The sequence below is a fragment of the Rissa tridactyla genome, chromosome 3 (genome assembly GCF_028500815.1).
Source record: "Rissa tridactyla isolate bRisTri1 chromosome 3, bRisTri1.patW.cur.20221130, whole genome shotgun sequence".
NCBI classification, from domain to species: Eukaryota; Metazoa; Chordata; class Aves; order Charadriiformes; family Laridae; genus Rissa; species Rissa tridactyla.
The window spans coordinates 31384343-31409185 of NC_071468.1; the positions used below are offsets into that span (position 1 = coordinate 31384343).

Consider the following 24843-nt stretch of genomic DNA (forward strand, 5'->3'; position numbering starts at 1 on the left):
GCCTCTTGCACGATCAGACTGTCATCCCATCATCATTAAGCATCCACACATTAACTCTGCTGTTGGGAAGGCCGAACCTGTAAGTGTTTTTCCCACAAGGCAATGATCTCATATCACAGTATTCAACTGCTTGCAATCGAGTCACTATTTATCAGCTTAACCATAGTAACTGTGGAGATGCTCTAAAAGAGCATAGCTTAAACCATCCTCATGATTAGTTTCCCCCCTTATGGTATGCAAAATTTAAACTTTGCTGAGATTTGCAAGACAGTTTTACTTCCCAGCTGGACTGAGTATGAGAAAACAAAAGGTGGGTTGCCACAGCTTCCCTGCCAGGTAACAACTCTTTGCAGCAGTCTGTCCGTCCTCCCAAGCCTCATCTGCCACAGGTTTTTTCGTCTTTTCCCAGGCTGTGAAACCATGCTTACGAACATTTGAGAAAGGCACCATTGGGAGATCTTTCTTCAGCTTGCTACAGTTTATAGTTTTCATACAAAAGTATAAAGAAAGTAAAGACTTTTGTGTGGGAGGAAAAGCAACCCCGAGTAGAATGAAACTTTGAAGTAAAAATGGTGTTACTGAAACTCCTCAGAAAATGCGGCTTTGACACAGATTATACACTCAAAGCTTGGGTAAGACCACATCACTTCACCTCAGAAGCAAAAAGTACAAAATCCCTAACATAAATGTATCACCAAATGGAAGATTTTTAGTTTTCCTTTTGTGTTGCATTAGCTTTTTTCCTTCTGTCTTACGAGCACTGTCTTTATGTACTCCCTCTACTGCAGTTCCTTTTGCAGCAAAGTCAGAAACATGGAATATAACACATTAAGATCACACACCAATTCTCCGGTGGCTGTAGACCATGCAACTAAACGCTTGCTAATTTATCCCACCTTCCAGAACTATTTCCTTACCTACATATTCACACATGTTAAACAACATGAAAAAGTGCACTTCAACTCTGCACAGAGGCTTGATAATTGATAATATTTATAGTTATCCACCTTCTAGCAAGATGGAGAAGGGATTGTTGTTAATGAGAAATTATGGAATGATTCAAAACTCAGTACTGACAGCACAAAAGGGCAAATAGCTCAAAGAATCACTTCACCTGTTTAGGCACCTTGCTAGGTGCTAATTAAATTGCAATCATCACACCCAAAGGAGTTGGCCACTGTTTTAGATTCCCTCAGCTCAGTTTGCACCAGCAGCTGCCAGAAGCAGCAGACTGCAGAAGAAATAGGATTGAAGGCGCTGAAAAATACAGCAATAACAGGCTTGATGTCACCGGCACATTCTGGGCAGGGATGTTATATTCTGTTTTGGTTGTTCCATCAACGAAAATAATGGAAAAATTCAGAGAAATAGAGAAGAGGTTTACAGAGCTAGATATTCTTTGAAAGAAGCATTTGAAGAAACAGAACTGGTGCTTTTTTGAGAGAGATATGAATAAAAGGGACATCCCTGAAACACACAAAATAATGAAGCTCAGAGAAAAGATACATTGGGAGCTGGTACTTTCTCATCCTCCTTGGACAAAACAAAGGAGCTATTTAATGACATTCTTAAAAGAAAACATTCTTCTTCCAGCACAGAATGATCCTACAGAACATGGGACAACGGTGGTATTTCTTGGCTAGGAGTGAGTTTCAAACAAGTATTAGACACCTGTATGTCACTGGGAGTTAGGTGATGAGAACAAATTTCTCCAGGAGGCAATTCATTCCAGATGGCTCAGAAACACTGTTCTCCCAGCAGAGACTGACAGCTCCCATGCAGCAGAGCTGCAAGGTCCTGCTCAGAAAATGGGGCACCAAGTCTGCATTGTGGTCAGCCAAAACCTCCCCTGATTTCTAGCATATCTCTCATGCAGGATAGTTATAAGTGTGCTCTGGTACTGTAGCAGTTTCTAAGTCCCTAAGTAAACCCCTGCACACAGAAGAGAGGCACGGGCAGCCTCTTGTGGTGCTGTTCCCATTCGGGTTCTTGCCTGGTTTCGGTTTTTCTCTTGACTGGCAGATGGGTTTTTTTGTGGTCTTTTCTGTTACACAAAAGAATGCCAAACACAAGAGCAAGTGCTTCTTGTCTAAGTTCTTTACACACATGAAAGGAGCTTTGCCCCCAGATATATTTTCAGAGGTAACGTTGTAGGCATTTGCCAAAATTAATGAATTAGGCTCTCTGTGGTAAACATAAAAGCTGTCCAAGTAAACAACCAACCTCTCTCAGCTTTTCCTAGGTACCCAATGTCATTTTGCTGACTGTTCTCTGACATGTTTAGTATATGAATTGCACAGTTCCTAGTTAGCTAGAAATGCTTTAATGAAATATCTAGCCATGCCTAGGACAATTCCTTAACACATGCTAGCTCAGCTTCTTCTCAGCAGACTGAAGTGCAGTCCAACGGACGACTGCCACTAGATTTTCAAGGTTTTGCCCTTTGGTCAATAGGCAGGTAATCATTCCAAGGCTGGTACTAAGCCTCCAAACAAGGTAAAGGCAGGCTGGCAGACAGCAGGAGGAGGGAAACTCTCCAAAGGCAGTTCGCTGGCACCTCCTGATTCTGCTGTGTTTGCTGCCTGGCAAGTCACAATCTTGATTTCCTATCAGTTCCCAATACTGCATTGTGGGTTGGTTTGTGTTGTTTTTAAAGAAGTCAGCATAAACCATTAGCTGGGCTTCCCAGTATAACTAGAATGACCTATACTGTGTGAGGACACCTGCCAGCGCTTCCTATGCGGAAAGCATCTTTCATATCATCTACTTTTACATCATGCCAGAGTATCATCACAGGCAGACAAGGAACCTACCGAGAGAGGTGCCTGTACAATGATTGCCAGCTGTACTAAGAAAATTCCACTAAAACAAAGAAAAAGCAGGAAAACAGAGGGGAAAAGGTATTGTGAAGGGAATACTACCATTCCTGTAGCCTCCCTTCAAACCAGTAGCAAGATGTGGTTTGCCACATTTTGCTCTTCCTCCAGATCACCTAGGCTGTCCCCTCACTAGAGAAACCACCTCACACTGAGGAAAAACACTGAAATAAAGCAAAGTTGGTATTTGTCTCCTTTATGACAATTCTCTGGTTCTGGTGGCTCCCCAGCATGGTCACTGCCTGAGACTGGGTAACTGCCCCGACAGTTACACAATTTATCACCTCTGCTATTTCCACAAAATGCTCTTAGCAGTTAAAGTGACAAGAATAGAGTAACACAGCAAAGAACAGGATGCTCAAGGACAGAGACCAGGAGGCAAAACAAAGCCTATGCAGACAAGGGGGAAACATGGACAGAAAAATGAAGCAGAGGGAAAGAGGAAGGCTCTTCTGCTGGCAGAAGCTGTAAAGAAAAAAAAAAAAATCTTCTGAAGGGACAGAAGGAATTTGTTGCAGGCTATGTGTAAAAATTAGAGAGGGCAGGAAAGAGAAATCAGTGCTGGGTTAACTGAGTATGTTTGCATGAGTTATTAAACTTCAGGAGAGAAACCCCCTTCTACAGAGCCTGGATCTGAAGGAGGCAACGTAGCTGTTTTGGAATGGGGACGATACCATCACAAATCCTTACAAAAAAATATTCAAGATGCCTCGTATTGGCATTCTGCATAAATTGAAATCTAAAAAGCTGGACAGTAAGAAGCCATAGAAAAAAGCAAAAAATGGAAAATGAAAAAAAAAAAAGAAAAAATTAAAAATGGGAAAAAATTAAAGTGAAGCCCATTAGAAGCACATGGACTCTGCTAATCGCAGAATCTGATAAAAAAGGAAGGACATTACTCAATGCTGGAGGTCAGTTTCCAACTGATAAGCCCTAGAAAACATAGCAGTTCAGGCTGATCTATCACCACAGTTAGATCTCAGATTCTGACAAGTTTGGTTCAGTTAGACCCAAACAACTCCCACCAGAGAGGCACAAAACAGGCTGGCAAACTGGCAGTACGGTGGTCCCTCTCCAGTCCAAAGCATTCATTTTCTGCACTAGCTGAAAGAATATTCAGCATTTCATTTTAAAAGTTTTCTGATTGAAAAACCATGCTAAGCAGATGTAAAGGGCCACTTTTCCCAGCAAATTGGATATTCATACTTTGTGTTGCTTGCTCCTGACTTGCTTCAATATTTATAACAGTTAGTATCTCAGGAGGATATGCCACTGCTTTCTAATATCTTACAGATCATGTTTAGGTGATAGTAATTGTGTGATCTAGGTAAATATCTACAATACTGAAAGGGACACCGAGACATGGGCTCACTCACTCTTTTTAGAAGAAAACTGCAGGAACAGTCAGGAACCTGACTTTTGGAGTCTGCTGTGTTCATCTAACTAGTGCAACTAATTGCCTAGTGAGGCCAAGGCAAAAGAATAATAAAGAAGCCAATGTGCATCTTATGGCATCTATTTTATGATAGAAGAACTGAGGTAGGAACTTTGACATTATCACGAGGAATGTCATAGATAACAGCAAAGGAGATAACTGCATGCAGCACATTGATTCCAAGGTTAGAGATTCAACAGTTGATCAATTTTTAACTCTTTGGCTCCTACTGACTAACTAAAGTCCTTCTAGCATTAACTAAAAGACAATATCTTTTATTAGAGTGACTGTAGGATTTTTCTATTACATCATCTGGTTGAATAAAAGACTCTTCCTCCAAATCCTGCAAGTTTAAACGATCAGGGCTACAACAGTGTTACTACAGCCAGAATTAGCATAAAAGGAAACAAGAACATGCCAATCTGCATGGATTTATTTAAAATGCAGTTTACTAAAATGCCATTACAGTATAGACTTTTTTCCCTTCATGCTTAGGATAATTTGGACAGACACAGGAATAGCAAGTGCTTTCAGATGAAAATCTTAATAACAGATGGACCGCAAAACAAGCAAAAAAAGTAAGTCTTTTGTCTTTAACATAATTGGCCATTGCAGATTCTTTTTAATTAAAGTGAATTATATGTGTTATGAGAAGATTATTAGAAAAACAAAAGCAGAACATTTTTTAAGTTTCTAAGTCAGAAGGAACAGTAAAATCAACATCTTATTCAAAACCACCAATATCAGGGCATATCCAAACATAATATGCACTAAGCAGAAACATCCTACTTTGCTCTGGGGAGCCCAAACCCATGTGCCTGCTTTTTTGTCTCATTCATATTGAAAAGCAACTCCTGTTCCTTCACTTGCCCCCATCATCAATTTTAAAATGTAAACCCTTCCAGCTGTACGTGCATCCACTCAGTCACACACACAAATGCTGTCTGCCAGCAGCTCAAGCCTGCAGAAGGAAACAGCCTCCTACAGATCTGGTCATTGCATTCAAGCTCGAGTGGGTCAGAGGGTCCAGGTTTCTCTCAGACACACTCTCCCTCGCATTAGAAGGCACCATTTGTTGGCTTTCCTCAGCTGGGTAGGACATCCAGCTCTCGAGGAATTAATAGGACCTCCTCAAGGCCATCTATCACCTTTTTAGTATAAGAAACAACAGCAGAAGGATGGTGGTTAAGGAGGAGACAACCTTATGAGTCTCATTAGTAATGAAGGGAATCGATACAGAACAGAGGAGACAGAAAAGCATAATTGCTATAGTCTCAGGCTAGGACGAGCCTCAGTTGTCACTGTGCCGCTGTATCACAGAGGCAAGACTAGCAAAAGAAGAGTCTGTCATCTGTCACAGGTCATTTACTTCCTGAGACTTCCCAAAGGGTTACTTTGGAAACCTTTCAAAAAAGGTCTCGATAGTAAGTAGCAGCCACAGAAGAGCAAGAGATTTGCCTTAGTATTATTTGAGAGCAGTCTCTCTGCATAGCTGAGAATAGCAGTCATGGGATGTTTCTTTCCTACATTCTTCCTTCCCCTCCCTCCTTGCTACTCAGTCTGGGTAGTATGGAGTTGCTACCAAGCATGCGTACTAAGTCCAGTAAGCAACAGTGTTTGTGGTACTGCTCACCATGTTGTTCCAGAGACCCACAGCCATGAAAATATAATCTTCTTCCAGAGCTTCTACTTGTGTCTTTGATGTGGTAATGAAACCATCCCTGCCCTGAAAGAGAAAGCATTTCAGCATGAGAAAAGAAGAATATGAAAAGGTGAGACATTCAGCCACAAAAGGTCTCATTCTATAAAATAATATTGATATCCACAAGAACATCAATCTCTGATACTCTAATTAAGCCACTTGTTGCTGATCTCAGTTACTACTGGTGTGTTAAGATAGAACAGATGCTGTTCCTCAAAGTGATTGCTGTACTTACTGCTGTAAGGTAGCAGTGAAGGGACTGCACATCAACAGGACGAGACGACCAGAGCAACAGCAAAGCACAACCACAATAGTGACATATAGGAGATCAGGGAAACATGCAGACGTGATCACATGACTGATTTGGAATAAACAACACCTCTAGCTAACACTTACGTGCATTTAAAAAGTGGGAGCATGCAGAAGAGATCATACTTATTTTTAAAAGAAAGTTACTGTTGGAAGATGTTGGAAGGGTTTGGAAGATTGCACGTGGTGGCCTCTAGGTGTACCACAAATCAGAAGAAATTAAGAATCCATCTATGACATAAGATGGCATTTAAGGCAGTAACAGAGCAATTTACTAAGAGAAAAAGTAATGCCCTGAACGTTAAAAGTCTGCCATTTGCATACGGGCCAACCATTGACAAAGCAAGCCCAGCGTAAGACGACAAAGCAGAAAAGAAACATTTCGCAACACAGCAAATCCCAACCTTCCTGGAAAACAAATTTCTTCTCCCAGTCCTTTTTATTCTGATACTGAGCTAAGGAGAGCAATGGAATTACCACAAATTCAAGGAGCTGTTATGATGCCCAGGAGCCAGACCAAGACTTACCACCAACCTATTTTACAAATCACCACCTAATATTGTGTGTTGGATTTTGATACCTTGCTCTGAGTGAACAATCATCTAGTAAGTAATATTTTTGCTTTTCATTGCCAGGTTTCAGACAACCTTGAGCTTTGAACTTCCCTTTGTAGATCACCCGTGGCAAAATTATGTCTGACATCCCAGGCAACCCTATCTATATTCATTCCCCACTGGCTATACCAAATACAAAATCTGGACAAAATTAATTCCAAGGTTCCCCGACTGCATTAACCTCATTGCAGGGAGGTAACTCTACTTTCCAACAGATTTTACAAAACCTTTATCTTTCCCCCTCCTTTTTTAAATACTTCTTGTTACCTTCTTTTTGCCTTTGTTTCCAAACACACATGATCATGATCAGGGATGAATGAGCTGATGACTGCAAAGATACGGACAAATTGGCAGCACTGACAGTTTCCAGACACTCATGACCTAATCTACAAAGGTGCCATGACTCGATTTCTCCAAGGAACATAGCATTCAAGAAACACAGGCTCTCTGACTGACACTGTCTGAAGCAAGCTCCACTCTCAGGACCTCCATGTCTGATCCTGAGGTGTGTTCTGCATGTGTCCGACTACCCTTGTCTCCTGGCATTACACACAGCTTAGACAGGAAAGAACCAGCTGAATATTGCACTCAATCTCAGCAGATACAGTCCAGAAAGAATGGAGCAACTCAGGTTTACTCACTGGTCTGAGCAGCAGATTTCTTTCTTGGAAAGAAGGCTGAAGAACGACAGTGAAATCTTCCTTTTGATCATACCTCTCAGACTCCAGCAGTTTTTCCCAAGCATCCTGAATAGAAAACCATTTAAACAGATGAGTATTATCAGGTAGAGAGTGTAATGTATGTGCAGTTCGTCAGGTCTTAAAGTGAATAAGATTATCTCCATCCCTAATAAACCACAATAATCAAATTCTGTAATCCAGAACAAAGACAGTATTTTAATGAAATCATCTTACACAATAATTGGAGACTCCTTGTAGCTCTGAGAAAGCTATACTGATTTACCATACCTTTCTTTGAAAGAGCAGCAAGCTTAGCAAGGCAATGAAATACCATGCTTATTGCCTCCCTATCATTTTTAAGAGGAATTCCAGCACAACTGTCTTTGTCTTAACATAAAGTTTCTGTCTTCTAAATCACGTGACAGGTTACTGAACAAGACAGATCGTTTCTCTGATGGGATACAACAAATCCTAGGTTGCCAAAAGCTATATAGTCATTAGAAACTTCATGAGATACCAAGATCACTCAGGTATAGACAGAGCTTATCTCCAATGTTCCTGATGTAAGAAATGGGGTCAGGATTGCTGTGGGCATGTGGTAAAAAGACTGTTACTCAACTTCCTCACTGCTATTCCTTCCCTACCTCCTCACTTCAGTCCAATCTAGAAAATGAAATGACATGCCTAGCAATATGAGAGCCAAGGAACACAGAAGATGCCATACCTGATAGGACCACCTCAATATGTTATCATCTAATGTGGAGTGTTCACCAACACAATTGCACTGATTCCTGCCTGGATTGCTGCAGAAAAGAATGAAAACCATGAAAGGCTTCATGAACTCTCAATAAACAAGACAGATAACATGAACTCTTCTAAGCCACTGACAAGCATATATTGAAGACTAAATTGTTGCATATATTGAGAAAGCTACATGGAACAATCTAATTTTTGATATAAACGTAGAATGACGTATATTGCCATGTCCAGAGCTTTGGAATGCTTCTTGATTTGACAGCAAGATGACAAATGATGACAGATGACAAATATGCCAGACTTTGATTAGCACAGGATCTCACAAGCTAGCAGCATGATCAGGCTTAAAATAGCAGCTGCACTAGTTTTCAAACATTTCCCTCTCTACAGTCACATAGGAAAATTGAACACCCTCAGAATACTTCCACAAGAACTTCTGCCTTAGTATTTGGCAACAAGACTTCCATCTAGAAATGCGGATGGAAGCTCAGTACCGCAAAAGCTTATATATGCTGAAGAATGGCCAGGCACTGTCAAACAGCTAGCCAATCTCAGCCAAATTTCTGACCTGCAAGGCGAGATATGCATACTGCGTATTTCTGCAGCTAGTTGGAGAACTCAGACCTTCTACCAAGGCTGTAGACAGGAACAATATAAGATACAGTTAGGATTAGTCTGGTTAGAGCAATGATATACTCAGTTGAAAATGCCTGGATGGACTGGAATCTGAGAAAACTTTTTGTGGGATTTGCAGTAAGTACCTGTCAGGATCAGACTCTCATTTTCACAGAACTCTAGATAAACCTATAAAATGGGAGTTTTCTGTTAAAGGGCTTTTATCACTGCTGGTAAGTAAAAGTAATATGAACTCAGGACCAGAATCTTACCTAAGCCTAACAGAAGGCCCTCATGCAATACATGAAGAGAGTTATATGCCTAAAAATGTGGTTCACACACTACTTTTACTGCAGACAGCACTTCTAGTTAGTAAGAAACTAATAAAGGACAGAACTTTAAGTCCCTCTTGTGTCCCAAACTTCAATGCCTAAAGTTAGGTACTGACATGGCACTGGGAGTGTCAGCTACTTTCCTCTAAGACTTTCCTCTTAGACATAGGTTTATGTTTTTCTCTCAAAGCACAGTTCAAAATGAGGACTTGGTAGCCAAATCCCAAGACCTTTATCTGGGAGACGATCTGGGCCTGAGGCTGAGGTGAACCCAGGAGTTTACCAAACACTGAAATACCTGGCTTGCAAACTGGTGGAACTGTTCAACCAGATAAACATAGCTACACAAGAGCACACTGACAATGAGAAAGTAAATTCCCTTAAGTTGAGGAGGAAATACAAAAATTCCTCAGAGGAAAAAAAAATTAGATCTATTTCATTTTGTTTTTCAAGGCCTTCAATATAAGCAAAGCCCATATTCCTCAAGCCATCTTTTCAACCTCTCATCTACCTGTTGCACATTTTTCCTCTCAGTGCCTGTGCACGAGAAATAAGCTAGAATGCTCCACACAATTGCTTTTGACAAGGAAAACTTCTCCTCTGCTTATACTTGTTGTTAAGCATGTGGTTATGCAGCAGCCAGACGCCTTCCTTGATTGATGGAACGTCTCCCTGGTTGTATACGTGCAAAGCTTGTGAAACACTTCAGGATGACTATATTAGTACATATGGTGCTTATGCCACAGGCACAGGAAAAAAATTATTGTGGAGTAAGATGGAGTGTAATCTCATCAGCTGTAACTACTCCATCATAACTGTCCATGTGCACACTCCTACTCTGTACTAAATTAGGACATAACTACTCACACTTTTGTTACAAGATACTGAGAAAGAGAGATGGATGAAAGCATCTAGGCATGCAGCTACTATAAGGACTTAACAAGCTAGGTGTCCTCCCTCGTACCATACCCTAAACCCAAGTAGTAGCTTTCGCAAAGCCTAACAATGCGCTTTAAGACCAGTTATTCCTTTTGCAAATGTGGGTACCTAAAAAGTTAAACTTTTAAAGAGCCTTCAGAGTTTCTAGCTCGAGAGTTGCAGGGCAGAAGTAGCACTGACTAAAGAGCTGGGGGTAGGTAGACTGTGCAGTCTTGTGACCAAAATCACAGTACTAGGTCTGGCTGGGATGGAATTAACTTTCTTCATAGCAGCCCATATGGTGCTGTGTTTTGGATTTGTGGCTAAAACTGTTGATAACACACCATTGCTTTGGCTGTTGCTGAACAGTGTTTGTACAGCATTGAGGCTTTCTCTTTTTCCCCACTCTGACCCACCCAGAGATTAGGCTGGGGGTGGGCAAGAGATTGTGAGGGGACGCAGCTGGGACATCTGACCTGAACTGGCCAAGGGGATATTCCATACCATGTAACATCATGCTGAGCAACAAAAATTGAGGTGGAGGAGGAAGAGGAGAGGTGCTTTGGCTTCCAAGGTCACTGTTGCTTGGAGACTGGCTGGACTTCACTCCACTCATGGGAGGTGGCAAGCAATCACTTTTGTGTAACTTATTTCCCCCTTCTTTTTCTTTTACCTATTAAATTTCTTTTATCTCAACCCGTGAGATTTCTTGCTTTCATTCTTCCTAGTCTCTCCCCTGTCCTGCTGGGGGTTGGTAAAAGGGGAAGTGAGTGAGAGGCTGTGGCTGCTAGTCACGGTCCATCCACCACAACCACAGCGTGCAATATTTAAACATATGCTATCCAAGTTGGCAGGATTAAAAGCACCTACTCTTCCTGGCAAAAATATGCCTTGCAGAGAAAGTTTGTCAGAAGCAAAGCGGAGTCCTAAAATCTGTCACATACTTTTATATTAAGGGCAGAAAAACTGTTCAGAAGACTCTACCTCAGTTATAAAGTACATATCTGAAAACTAGTGGGAGACAGTGTCAAGAATTTAAAGGAATGTTACCTGGTATTATTGTAACCTTGGCATGCAGGAGAGGATGTTATCAGCTCAGTGTAATCCACCAAATTTACGAAGGCTTTGGGCACCTGCAGTGACAGTATAAATTAATCATGTTATATTTGCAATTAAAGATCCACAAATAGTGATAATGGTAAATTACGTCTACAGCTTCACATGTGTTACCTCTGGCCTGGGATTCTGCCAGCATAAAATCAATAATCTAAGCCCTTGCCAGTTCCATCCTGAACCTTACTCCTATGCCTGCCATCTAGAATAATGTTGATCATCATTCACGAAGTACTTGTGACCATGACTTCTTGACTGAGACCCACCAATACATTTTATGTAACCAGTACGTTGACACCAGTCAACCAAACTGACCTCAAATGAATTAGGAACTGCCATTTTTGTAGTAATGTACCAATGCAAAGCTGGGGATGAAACATCCTGTATAACAGCATAAGCACTCGTGCATCCTGCCTCACCTCTCCCCCAAGCAGAAAGCAAACTTCCATTTACATAATGATATTTCAACTTTTACAAGTGCACATAAACAGATTATAGAAATAATATTGGAGAGAATCTGAAGAGAATGCGTAGGTGGAACTTCACCTGTACACAACATTTGTTGAAATCAGTCTGAGAAAAACGAGTGGTTGCGGCCCAAGGCAACCAAACCATAGCAGGTTTAGGATACCCTTTAGGCCTTCAATCCAGCAAACAGAATTCTTGGAAGACGCTATTGAAATACTTCAGATAAACAGTTAATAGTCTGCTTTAGTAGCGATACATCTGCATCTAGTCTACTATTTGTTAGTAGACTCACTGCAGAGCATTTCCCAGAAACTATCCTAGATAAGTAGGTAATTCTTAGCTCAGCCAGCTAGAAAACCTTTAGAAATGCTGAGATCTTAAAATGAACACTTAATAGGAAAAAAGATCCATTACACATTTGTAATGGGTGTTTTCCCTGGTCTGTAAAAGTCATCACCAGGTAGTTAGCAGCCTGTACACGGCCTAGGTAGCTCCATACATCCAGTAATTAGATATCAGTTATTGTCACAAACAGCTCTCCTAAACATGAATGACTTTCAGACCTAGACAGATGTACTCCATTTTTAATATAAATCACTTAAAAAAAAAAAAAATCAACCCACCAGACTGAGTGGTACATCAGCTTGTGTTGCAAAACAGAGCAGTTACCTGCCCATCCTTTCTGTTTGCATGCGTCAGCTTAAAAGCATGAGTAAAACACTTATTGACAACAAATGAAGCCAGTGGATTGAAGTCAATGAAACTGGTGTTCTACATCACCTGAACAGTCGTACAAGCCCATGTCCAGTAAGGGAGACTAGAAAAATCAGCAAAGGATTCAGGTATTCAAGGTTGATGAATAAATCTTACCTTTTTATACAAAAAGTCCAAGGCAGCTTTAAGTTTTTCCAGGTTGTCCAATATGCAGCTCTTCTGTAAATGAGATGAGAAATGCCATCAAAACTAGTAGAAAAAACAAAGTTATCAATTTGCCAAGAGTCACAAACCCTGTGTGTTGAGCTGTGCACTGAAGTGTTACCAACAACCACTATGTTCTGGATTCAGCCGTAGCCAGCGCCAAGAAAAAAAAACAAAACATGGCACTAGTCTTGTAATTTAACTGCCTATAATTAGACAACTTAGCCTATGAAAAAAAAAAAAAAAGACAGAGATAAGGAAGAAAAGTATCTTTAGACTTGAAGGTGGAAAAGACTAAGGCATCTCGGACTTAGGATCACAAATTAAGTACACGTTTATAAACACACAAAAAAAAAAGCATTCCAGGTGCTTACATCACTGGGCAGAGTCATTCCAATGTCCTGGAACCAGCTACTGCTTTGGTTCACTATGGCAGAGAGCAGAACTTGGGAAAAGTCTCATAATCTCCTGCCTTGACTGCTAAACCAACCCATGAAAAGCTTACCAGTTGTGTGGAGGCACAGGAAGAGCACGGGTTTTCAGCACTAAAAAAAACTGTGATCAGTTTCCAGTCATTTTGGAAGTCCATCATCTAGGAGGAAAAAAAAAGATATAATTGAAAGGAATAGGATGATAAGAGACCTATTTGCTATTTTCCTTTCTCACACAAGATTTGCTATGGCTTTAAATCAGCAATACCAAGCAGTAGACCATGACCCAACCCTGGCCACCCTGATCACTTCCTTTTGACAAACCATCCAGCTTTTCCCAACAGGAGACAGCAAATGGATGGTTAGGCCACAAATGCTGCGATTAAAGCTGAACACACACCTATAAAAAGCTCAGGTTAGAGCCAGAAATTGCTGCTGCCATTAGAGTCTATTGGAAAAGATGGGCATGCACAGCTTAGCACAGAGCTTGATGCTGCTTCTTTCCGTCACTGTTGCAGCTTGCTGACAGGGTTAATCTTCCTGAACTGCTGAGATTGGGTAACACTAGTGGGATGAAGACTCAAGCAAAAATCTGAGAGCTAAAGTCCCACTCAGCTGTGCTATGTTTATTAGGCAGTTCTCGCCAATCCTGAAGAGCATTGGTAGAACCACTCAGTTCCACAAAAATGCATGCTAAATCCATGTACAAACAGTCCAACGGGCTCCGTGTAGAGCGAAGAGCCAACAGCAGAATCGCCTTGGCAATTACAGTTTCCCATTATGTCAGGACCATTTTACAAAATAACATGCCTTGGGGTTAAGAATAGAAGCAAAACGAATGCGTAAAACTCCAGGATGGGATTTACAAAGCACTCAGCCGTGAGTGATAACTCAAGCTCTCACCAGCATCAACCACTGACATCAGCCAAAGCATATCTGGGTCTTCACTGCCCTTTTTGAAAATATAATGCTAAAAGACTAAGAGGAAACTGAAGAGACAAATACTGAGAACTATTATTTTGGGTTGGCTTCTCAGAAACACTGGCACAGTTACGGAGCACAGCTAGCAGAGGTCTCACATCCTTAACCAATGGAAAACAAACACATTGGCTTCCCTACCAAGCTCTTCAGCCACTCTGACAAACATAAACCAAGTGGGATACTTTCAAGAACAAATCTCTGTACTTGAAAGGTACAGAATTGATTCTTATTTACGACAGAAAGACTAAAGTCCGTTAACCTCAAGAAATGGTATTTTCTATTTTAAGCAGCACTCAAAAATCTTTTCAAAGTATTTCATCGCATTTCTCCCCTTTTCTGCTTCACACCACGCTGAATCATCATGTGCTTTAGACAAACCTGATTCTCTTTCATGAGCTTCACTATTTCTTCAGCTTGACGCAGGAGGTCTCTGAAAAGCAGAAAGGAAAAGAAAAACTATGAAGGCATCGGTAAGGGTAAAGCTTTGGCTGATTTTTACCATTAAATCAACATCTGAGACTTCAGGTGGGATTAATCTTGTCTATCCTAAATGTGTTGAGATTAGACATTTGACTGTTCTACACAGAGAGCCTGGGGTGATTAGCTCATGTTCAAGTATCTCGCTTACAGACACGTGCACTTAGATGAAAACAGCAGACACATGTTGGTAGGCACACCTCTAATTTTATTTGAGCCCCAAAATTTGTTTTGCAGCTATAAAGAGGGAGGCCGGATGTTAAGGCAGGTGCTCCAGACCCCAAAGAGCACAGTGGACTTTGTTCCTCCTGCTTCTGAGAGGTGACAATTGAGCCACAGTAGCATGGTCTGCGCAGCTTCTGCCAGTACTGAACATATTCTGTGTCCAGTTAAGTGCTTCAGCATCAATGGCTTCCATCTTCCACCTTTCCAGCTGTAAATGAACTGCGCAGACAAAACCCCCCTCAGACTTACATGGCTTGACTGTCTGATGTTGCTCCCTTTGTGCCAGATAGAGGAGACTGGTGTAGGACCGAGGGATTAAAACTGCTAATGAGAGCTGAATGACATACACAGGTTAGGCAATTTCTGCATACAAGGGACTGCTACTCTGCAGTTTCACTATAAACACAACAGAACTAAAGCAGACAGAAAACGTAAAGTCTGAGGATCTCTTGGCACGCAAGACAGGTACACTGAGCCCCTCTGCAGCTGTTCTTGCCGATTTTGCTCCTCACCTTCTGAAGTGGAAGTTTGACCTCCAAGTTTGCCTCCAGACTCGGGTTAGAAACCTCCATCCCCATCTCTCATGTCAGACACAAGTAGCGTTGGCAGATTTAAGCACAGGCAGCCACAGAAATTAAGCTCCAGGGAAGGGCTACCCAGAGGCAGCCTCCTGAAGCACTGAGGAGTTGCCAGGTTTTGAACCCCTTTCGCAGGGAAATGGAGATGACGTTAAGACACTATGAAGAAGATGTAGTGGGGAGCTAACCATTACTCAACTCAGCATTTCAGCGGACATGAAAGTTTTATTTGAAACAACCTTCAAGCAAGTCAAGGCTTCCTTCAGACACAGCTAAAACCAGCTGATAGATGATGAACTCACCTATGTGGTGCATCTATAGCAGCCCCCATGTAAATCCTGAACATGTGGCAGTGGAAAGAGTATTGCACAGCTAAACCCACACAAGATTTCACTGGGCTAACATGGGCAGCAAGCACACACCGGCAGGGACTCAGGCATGGGTAGTTGGGCATGTAGGGCTCTTACAGCAGCCTACAGCATCGCTTCTTCAACCTGATTTGTCTACCCAGACAGACTCTTTAAAACCAGCACAGATGACTCAGACTGGCTGTACTCACGTCCCCTGAGTACACTGTCCCTCAGGCTTCCCTTACACCCCTATAGTGTGCTTCTGCTGCACCCACTCTGCAGCCCAGCAAAACACTGGAGCTCCTGCCAGTGTCCCTTTCAATCAATTTGCTCAAGTTTCAGTGTGACAGCAAGACGCACCTGCTAAAGTTTCCACGCTTACTTCGAGGAGGCTCTTTCCTGTGCTGTAGAAAGGGAAGAGAAAACAGGAAGTTGCTGCTACTCCATTTCTCAAAGAAAAAAATATATTATAGCACAGCCTCAATTTCTTATTAGCTATGCTGCAGCTCAGAGTGCCTATTCACAGCAGCTGCTGAAATTTAGAATGGAGCCTTTCCCTCCCCAAAACCATCATGTCATCAGCTACTGCTGACTAAGAACACAGTCTTGGATCTCAATTCTTTGTGCCTCTGTACACTCTCAGTGTTGCAGTAATTGTGCTTATGCATATGTAAAAGCAATGCAGCAGCCTCTCTACGTTCACCCACATACAAGTGGACACGGATGTTTGTGCAACCATTTAAAAAAATTACTCTTTTAAAGTTGGTTAGTGCAGGGCCAAATCCTCATCTGGAATGTTATGACTCAAAAGAGCTACACAGACTTGCATCTACAAGGTTTAGCCATACGTTCACTTACTGATTTATATCCGCTAAGGGGTCAGGAAAGAAGAAAATGAGGTAAGGCTTATCCATGAAGCACTGGGAATCATTCAAGCAGAGGATAGGCTATCAGGACTCCTGGGTTCTTTCTTTGCTTTGATAAATCTCCGCTTTCTGATCTCTAACTAGTTAATGATAATATTTACTGCCTAGAATCCATCGTGGAACCGCAATTCTTAATCAAGGCTATTGCAAGCCTAAGGTAGTTCCATATCTTGCATAAGTACAAAGAAATTCTATTGACTAAGGATTGGGAAGGATCCAGTGTCTCAAAATCCTTTAGAGTTTACACAGGCTTTCTCCTCCTCTCTAGAAAACAACAATAAGAATTTCTTGGGTCTAATTCCTGCACTGTGATACTGCATAAATTAGTATCGTAACGCTTATCAATGCTAACAATTCATTGTTACCTTTGGAGTAAATCCTCATGATGTATGCCAGATCCTGGTGTCTGTGAACACGCAAGCAATAAGAATAGCATTAAGCAAAGGGAACACTAGCTGCTCCACAAACATTGTTACCCTACCGTATTCCACTCCAGTTATAGGTAAAATTGTTTTCTACATACTCTTCTCCATTGTGTTGCAGTTACTCACAGATTTAAATTATTTTCCAGAGCTTCCTTATTACAGTCCATTTGCATAGTCTGATAATCCTTTCTTAGTTACTGCTTTCATTAATGAATTTATTACATATGGTATAAAAGTGACAAGTTGAACACAGATTTGGTCAAAAGAAACGCTGTTCTAACCAAATTTCTCTGGATCTACACCTTTTTAACAAGGAAAGCAACCTGAAGTCATTTAGATAACTTACAGGAATGGCACTCAGCCAGTATGATGTCTACTAAAAAAACAACCCTAAACATAAGCAGAGGAAGTTCATTGATTTCAAAGAGTCTGAGGAGGAGACAGTGACAGAGATGTTTGCTGTAGGAAAGTAGACATTCCTTAAAAGAAGATCATTTGTATGTTTTTCTGTGGCAACATCCAGAAGCAACAAAGACATTAACACAAAAAAAGACTGGCTCTAAAGGGCCATCCGCCTGATATGGATGCACCTTTGCATTTAGGACAGTAATTTTCTTCCAAAGATGGAGGTGGAGTCCAGGAGTGCTGATTTTCTAACGGAAAGCTTTCATCCCAAGGAAAAGTATGATGTCTTGATGAATACCACCTCAAATTTGAGACTTGTTTTGTGACAAGGGAGTGCCTCCCCCATTTCTTTGCAGTTGTAGTCCCTGCAACGGCTACCAATTTTTGCCCAACATGCATTTCTATACTTCCTCAAAACTTGAGAATTGTGGTTAAATGCATTTAATTGGGCCCCAAATCTATTCAGATATTTGCTTCCAGCTATTAAAATAAGCAAAGATCATCCAAATCTGACTGTATTAGAACAGGCAGGAGAACTTTACTCACTGATTTATACATCAGAAGTATACCTTTGTGATGCTTCTAGAGCTTCTGCCTTCTAGATAGGAAACCAGTCTCTGCGGAAAACACTTTAACAGGATGGAAAATCTACTGCATTTCTCAATAATTTGTTCTAATGGTGATCACCAAAATTGTACGTATTTCCAGTTTGAGTTTTCCCAGCTGCTTCTTACAGTTATTTGATCTGTTCTGCTCATTGTTAGGAAAATCCAAGCACTCTCATCAAATATAATTGTTCTTTTCCAAGAACACTGCGATCACATTTCCTCCTGCGCAAAGTCAGATGGCTATTTTTAGACTCAGGGTATACTGGAACACCGAACAGCAGGTATTTCCAGTCATTTTTCACCAGAAGTCTTTGATGCTTGTGGAAAGATTCAAGTCCTAAATGCACTAACTGGGACCCCAAACTACATCATCAGCTCACTTCATCGTCACCTCATCACAGAGTCACAATGGAGGAAATGGGTCACGTTCAGCACACTTCCCGCTTGTACTTACTCTTTGCAGACTTCCTATTGCAGTGACTGTTTTAATGTCAGCTGGCCTCAGAGCATGAACTGCGGAAAGGTGAAAGACTTTAGGTTAAAAAAAAAAAAAAAAAGGCAGTAACCTTGAAAGAAAGTTACATTCACCAGTATACTAAAACATAGCAAAATTGATTAATACATAAGAAGTCTATGCTGATCTTTTCGACCGTCAGTTTTAAATCAGTCAGAGAGGATGAGAAGTTTTACTCAGGTGTTCAGATCCACTGAAATGCTCAATCATCAAGCCAGAAGAGATCACAAAACACCACTGTGAATGATTTAAATAATAGTGGCATCCTATAGCCACTGATAGGATAGCCACAACAGCAGCTGAAGAAACCAAGATAAAAAAGTAATTTTAAACAGAACAAAAGACTGAGGAGTTCATAGAGCCCACCCTCACTTCAGTCATATCCCACACATACACATCCCCTGAAACAGCTGATTTCTCCCTCAGCCCATTCTCAAATAATTTTGGGAGGGAAAGCCTCTACAGGGACAATCAAACACAAACCTGAAGATGAAGGGGTCTCGGGTAACATCGCCTGTTCACATGAAAACTGGAAGCTTCTTAGAGCCTTTAACATAAAAAAAATATGGTTGATTGCTTAGATCTAACAAGGAAATTTGTGGAAGGAGGGGTCCTATGGGCTCCATTCTCACACAGTACCAAGCTCTTACTCATGTAACAACAATTTTAAAAAGCAATTACAGCTCTGCTAGAAATACACAGGAACACAGATCTGGACAGCAGCATTTTCAAATTCACTCTTCCAAGACTTGATTCTTTTTGCTCAGTTTTCTTACTGATTGCCATAGAACTGGGCCTGAGCAAACAATAAAATGTGCTGAACACAACCTGTTACACCCATTGCTGCAAAGAGTGAATGCTTAATCTGGAGGAGGTCATAAGGACAGCTACTGCATGCATCTTCATATGCCAAGGGGCACCCAATGTACACCTCAAAAAGCTACATCTCCAACATGCAACAGGAGAGGCAGAATGAACCAGTTCTGGGCCCTTGGCAACTGTTAACATTCCCATGTGGTCATAGAAAGCACTAAAGAGGAGGGGGGTAAAAAAGAATTGCATTTGAGGCAAGGATGATTGATGGTGATTGATGTTATTCACTTAACATAAGAGACAGCTAAGTACCACGAGGAACATTGTTTAATGCCCTCCTACATCCTGACTCCAGGTATGGTCCAACACCTAGTACTTTAAAAAGACAACCCCGCCAGTGTGACTTTTCTAGGGCTTCCCTCATCACTATGACCACGTTTGGCTAGCTTCGTAACGGTGAAACCCATATTGCATCAAGGGCCACCACAGTCCACACGCACCCACTAGTCCTCAGTTGGAGGTTTTCAATGCTGCGCACGCCTTGCACCATTATAGCACAAGGAAGAGTTTAGTCTTTTGTTTCTAAAAGAGCAACAGAGCATCTAGGAACAAGTGCTAACCACAATCGATCTACGTACAGGATACGCAACGTAATAACAAACGTCGCTCGGAGAAACCTTTATTTCCTGATTAGGTACTGTAATCTTGCAGCTGCAATGTCACATTGCTGAGTCATTTGCTTTACATTTATTCTTTGCAAAATCGAACAGTTTAGTGCACCAAGCTGTAGTTTTTCTTCTCCTATCTGCCTCGAGGAAGCGACAGTCAGAGGGGTGATGATAGGTGTTGAAAAAAGGAAAAAAAGAGAAAGCTGCACTCATACTTTACCTTTAGTTTCCCCTGATCTTCCAGATTTTCTGCATTACCTTAAAAACATAAAAAAATACTTTAACCTTAGAAAAATACTTTAGAAGACTTAATATACCTAAAATGACAGAATCCTGACAGAAGCAACCTTTTTCCTCTGCCCTACTTTCTGAGAGTGAGGTTCATTCCAACAACCAAATGTATTTTTGTAGTTTTTGCTATACTAGAATAAGCCTTTAGTTATTATAAGCAGGTGAGATCTGTTGAAATTAGTGGAATACAATGAAGTCATACACAGAGGTGACAGACTGCTTGTGCATCTCCTCAACCAACCTCATCCTCCATAGGCCCTTTCTACCTGTTTTCCTCTTCAGCACATTCCATATATCTGAGTAGCTTTGTTGTGTACAAATTTAGAGTAATTTGAACATGTACAAAGTGGAACTCCTTAGAAAGGAGCAGTTCACATTAATCTACATCTTCCCCAGTCAGAAAGCAACATCATGCTGTTGTGAGTTTGCCATAGTGATACAGAAACAGCTGCCATTTCTTCTCTTAGTAGAGAGTGTTGACAGATGAAACAGACAGAAGTCAGGCCTGTAACTATATCAGTAAACATTATTCTCTTTTCTTGAGTATGCACTTGGATTTATACGCATAGATTTTGGGTTATCCTGAAATCTCCACAAAGGTAGCTATGATGTCTGGCTGTGGACCCTCAGCTGAACCTCAAAGCATGCTCACAGCTGTCCCTGTTTGCCACACTGAAGCCATCAGCATCCAGCAAGTCTCATAACGAGTCTTTCTGCACTTAGAATAATTGTCATTTAACATCCAGGAGCTACATCTGAAATATTTAGTCCTGCTGTGTACTTCTGCTCGTAAATCATTCTTTCCATGTCAAAGACAGAGGAGACGCGGAGCCAGCGCAGCCCAGCAGGTGAGATACACTTATGCACAGAACAGCCAGCAGTGCTCACGCTGCAAGGAGGTGATGTGCCTGGCACGAGCAGGGGGCTCCGGGCAGCCCCTGTGGACATGGGTACCAGAGCACACAGAGGTCAGTACGGTGGCAGAGAGCCACTACTGCTCCCCACAGCCACCTCAGTCTGTCTCATGAGCCATACTACGTGACCATCTTCAATAACCATCAGGAACTTCCATGCATTTGGGTTGGTTTTTTTTCCCTACTCGGGTTTCAGACATGAGCTACTTGCAAATTTATATTATTTTTACTGTACTTTGTAGAAGGTTGAGACAGTTGCTGCCTGGCTGTTGCGTGACATTTTATTTCAAATTCATGCTTCTTCCATCTATGTTTTTAGCTGATGCTTTGCTCAGGATGATAACCAGAATCCCAGCTCTGTTGTTTGAGATACTGGAGGCACGTGCAAGGAAGGATTTGTCTGCATCATGCAAATCGGTTGTAGTAACTCAGGATCTTTCAGATTTTTAACACTAATTTCAACTGTATTTGAGAATAGTCCACAGGTTACATTGAGTGAGAAAGAGGATCCAATCCTATTTTTCAGGATTGCAGAGGTGGGGTGTGAGGAGGGGGTGAGTTGGGGAATGGTCTCTTAACATTTCAAAGATTTAAGAACAGCTATTCTTTGTCAAACTGAAGGTCCATCTAACCTGGGATTCTGCCTCTGACAACATCCAAATGCCGATACTTAGGGAAAGAACAATGAAAATACAGGTATAATTCCATACTCTGTCCTCCCAACTATCTGTGCTGTTGGTCTCCCTGAGCAAGCAACTACTTAGTGTTGAAGAACTCCGAGACCTTTCTTCTGTGAATTTGTCTATATGTTTTTCTAACTCTTTCACACTTCCGGCTTCCCCCCCAACTCCCATGGCAAAGGTACTTCACCATTTAAGTATGTGTTGAAAAATGCTTTTTCTTGTTTTAATAACTTGATCTGTTTCCTTGTTATTCTTGCAAAGGGTAGTCATTCCCGTGTTCCCAGAAAATTTATCATTTTCATATGTCTGTCTGTCTTTATCATATACCCATCCATCTTTCTTCCAAGCTGAAGGGTCAGTCTATTTGACTTCATGTGGAAGTTGTTTCCTAAGTCTGAGCACTCTTCCCCTTTACCCTCCCTCCTAGGTTTTTCCACACCTGTTTTGAGATGAAAAGTATAGACAGCTCTCAAGACATGGGTGAATTATGGACCTACACACAGCAGCAGAAATGTGTTTTCTATGCTGTTCTCTCCCCGATTCCTGAAATTATTTGTGTCTCTGACTGTTGCTAACACTGAGCTGATGTTTTCAGATAGCTACGTTCTGTGACCAAGCAGTATCTAATTTAGAGTTCACCATAGCATATGCATAGCTAGAGTAAGTTTAAACTTTTAAGTTTTCATTCCAAGCATCCTGAATAGTTTTTTGTCAGCAAGCTAGCGTGCCCCCTTATCCAGATCACATCTGAATACATGGAGAGAACATGCCCCAACACAGATCAATACGAGCCTCCACAGGTTCACTCTCGTCTCTTCTCACAGTTTGAAAATTTGCAATCTGATTTTTCAGTCCCCAGCTTTTAACCAGGGGCCCACAAAGGTGCCCTCACCCTCCTCACCCTTATACTGTGACAGTTAGCTTCCTTAGGATTTTTTGCACAAAAGATTTGTAGAAACCCAAATACATCCCAGCTGAATAATCAATCAATGGGCACATAGCCATTGTCATGGATTTTATTGATCAATTCCACAAGGAAGCTCCCCTGTTATATCATATTTACTCCCGGTCAGTTCACTCTGTTCTTTAAGCTGCTATCACCAATTTGCCTAGTACAGAAGTCAACATTACTGCTTTTGTACAACTACCACTGCAGTTCCCCACATCCTCCTAACAAGAAACCCATTCTAAAAACTGGTTTCACATTTGTTGTCTTCCATTCCTGACACCGGTGCTGACTCAAAAAATAGTTCACACCACAGTTAATATGTAGACATGTTCGTATTTCTGCTTGGCGTATTTCCACTCCCTTGGGTGGATATCATCTAATCCTGGCAGGCTTTTTACTATTTGTTGTCAATTTGTTCAAGGATTTGATTGTTCCCCAACTTGTCCCCCACACTGAAAGGCTCTGAGCACAAGGACTTTTTTAAGCTTTTGTGCAGAGGACACCAAAGAAAAAAAAAAAGAAAAATTAATTTAGCTTTTCTGTTGGGCTTCAGCTTTCTTTTATACACCAGTCAGCCCTACAGGCTCCCTGTTTCAGATGTATTTGAAAAGGATTTATTCTTTTTTATTCCTTTGACAATGATTCATTGTTGCCCCTTGGGTTCATTTTTTTGCTTGGCTGATTAAATTTTAACCTACCAGAGAATATATTCTTTAGTTTTCTTAGTTTACTTTGGATTTATGCTTTACATACAATGATTATTTTTAACTCTGCCTGCTCCCAATATTATAGTTACTCCCTTACTCTATTCATTTCGTAATTCTAGCTTGTATTTTTAATTTTCTCAACATCACCAAAAAAAAAAAAACCAACAAGTATTTTTCTGACAATTTTCCCAAAATCTGGGAGAAAGATTCTACTCCTTCCTCCCTTGCTTGTATAGTTAACCTGTTTCAGCTAATAATTTTTACAGACTGCTATCAAGCAACATTTTTTCCTGAATCAAGTTTTCACAGGAACTCCAGTCACCATGCATCTTTTCCCCTAAATTAAAGGGCTCAAAATGTGATCATTTCTTCTGTTTATTTTAGGCACCAAAACCTCCTAACAGTTATTTATCAGAGCACATTATAATCATCTGACAATACTCATCCTCACAGACTACTGGTAAGGTAAAGCACTATTATTGTTTATCATTATTTTCTTACAGACAGAGAGCTGAAGCACAGAGCCGATAAAGCCAAAACATACACACCATTTTTAGTCCTACAAAACTGGCATATGGCACCACACATGAACTTCACAGACCCGGCATAGGCAACAAAGGCTCCCCCCCTACCCTGAAATGTGCAGAAATCTGATCAATGATGTCCTGAGTGCCAGGATACTGCCTAACCCATTCACACAATCTTCAATCACTGAAAAGAAGATGATCATAGATATGAAATCAGAGAAAACCTCTGTCCCTTGCTTGAATTTCTGCACCATTTTGGGACAGATCTCGCTGTTAGTCTAACTATTTGATGATGTTTTTCTCATCAGAAAGCTTTAGTGCCCACCTAAGACACAGTCAGTCCCCAGAACAGTGCAAACCAACGCATGTATCTTTATCGAAAATGATCAAACGTACCCCAGACTACCTGCAAGATCAGTTTTACTCACAGATTTTCTTCATCCTGCTTCTAAGACTCCTGCTATACACCCACCTTGCAACAACTAAAAATATAGGTTCCTAAATACTGTGTAACTTGAATTTTCAAAGGGCCTTTCAAAACCTACCTTCTGAGGAGAGCAACCAAAGGAACACCAGGCCTAACGATAGCTTCATGATAAACGCCTGTATGAATTGATAATCTTGGAGTGCTGTCT

At 41.1% G+C, this 24843-nt stretch overlaps 1 protein-coding gene across 1 annotated transcript in view; it reads right to left on the bottom strand.

Annotated features, from left to right (window-relative positions):
- PLB1 (phospholipase B1) overlaps nucleotides 1-24802 on the bottom strand; it is an 84622-nt gene extending 59820 nt beyond the window's left edge. The window contains exons 1-14 of the mRNA XM_054195400.1: nucleotides 24754-24802; nucleotides 20358-20395; nucleotides 19140-19203; nucleotides 18597-18655; nucleotides 17070-17110; nucleotides 16139-16182; nucleotides 15100-15184; nucleotides 14527-14578; nucleotides 13242-13328; nucleotides 12689-12751; nucleotides 11288-11370; nucleotides 8341-8419; nucleotides 7578-7682; nucleotides 5945-6037 (exon numbers count right to left, since the gene is read on the bottom strand). Of these exons, the coding sequence (XP_054051375.1) occupies nucleotides 5945-6037; nucleotides 7578-7682; nucleotides 8341-8419; nucleotides 11288-11370; nucleotides 12689-12751; nucleotides 13242-13328; nucleotides 14527-14578; nucleotides 15100-15184; nucleotides 16139-16182; nucleotides 17070-17110; nucleotides 18597-18655; nucleotides 19140-19203; nucleotides 20358-20395; nucleotides 24754-24802 (942 nt within the window). The remainder of the gene's footprint in view (nucleotides 1-5944; nucleotides 6038-7577; nucleotides 7683-8340; nucleotides 8420-11287; nucleotides 11371-12688; nucleotides 12752-13241; nucleotides 13329-14526; nucleotides 14579-15099; nucleotides 15185-16138; nucleotides 16183-17069; nucleotides 17111-18596; nucleotides 18656-19139; nucleotides 19204-20357; nucleotides 20396-24753) is intronic.
- Between the last annotated feature and the right edge of the window lie 41 nt (nucleotides 24803-24843).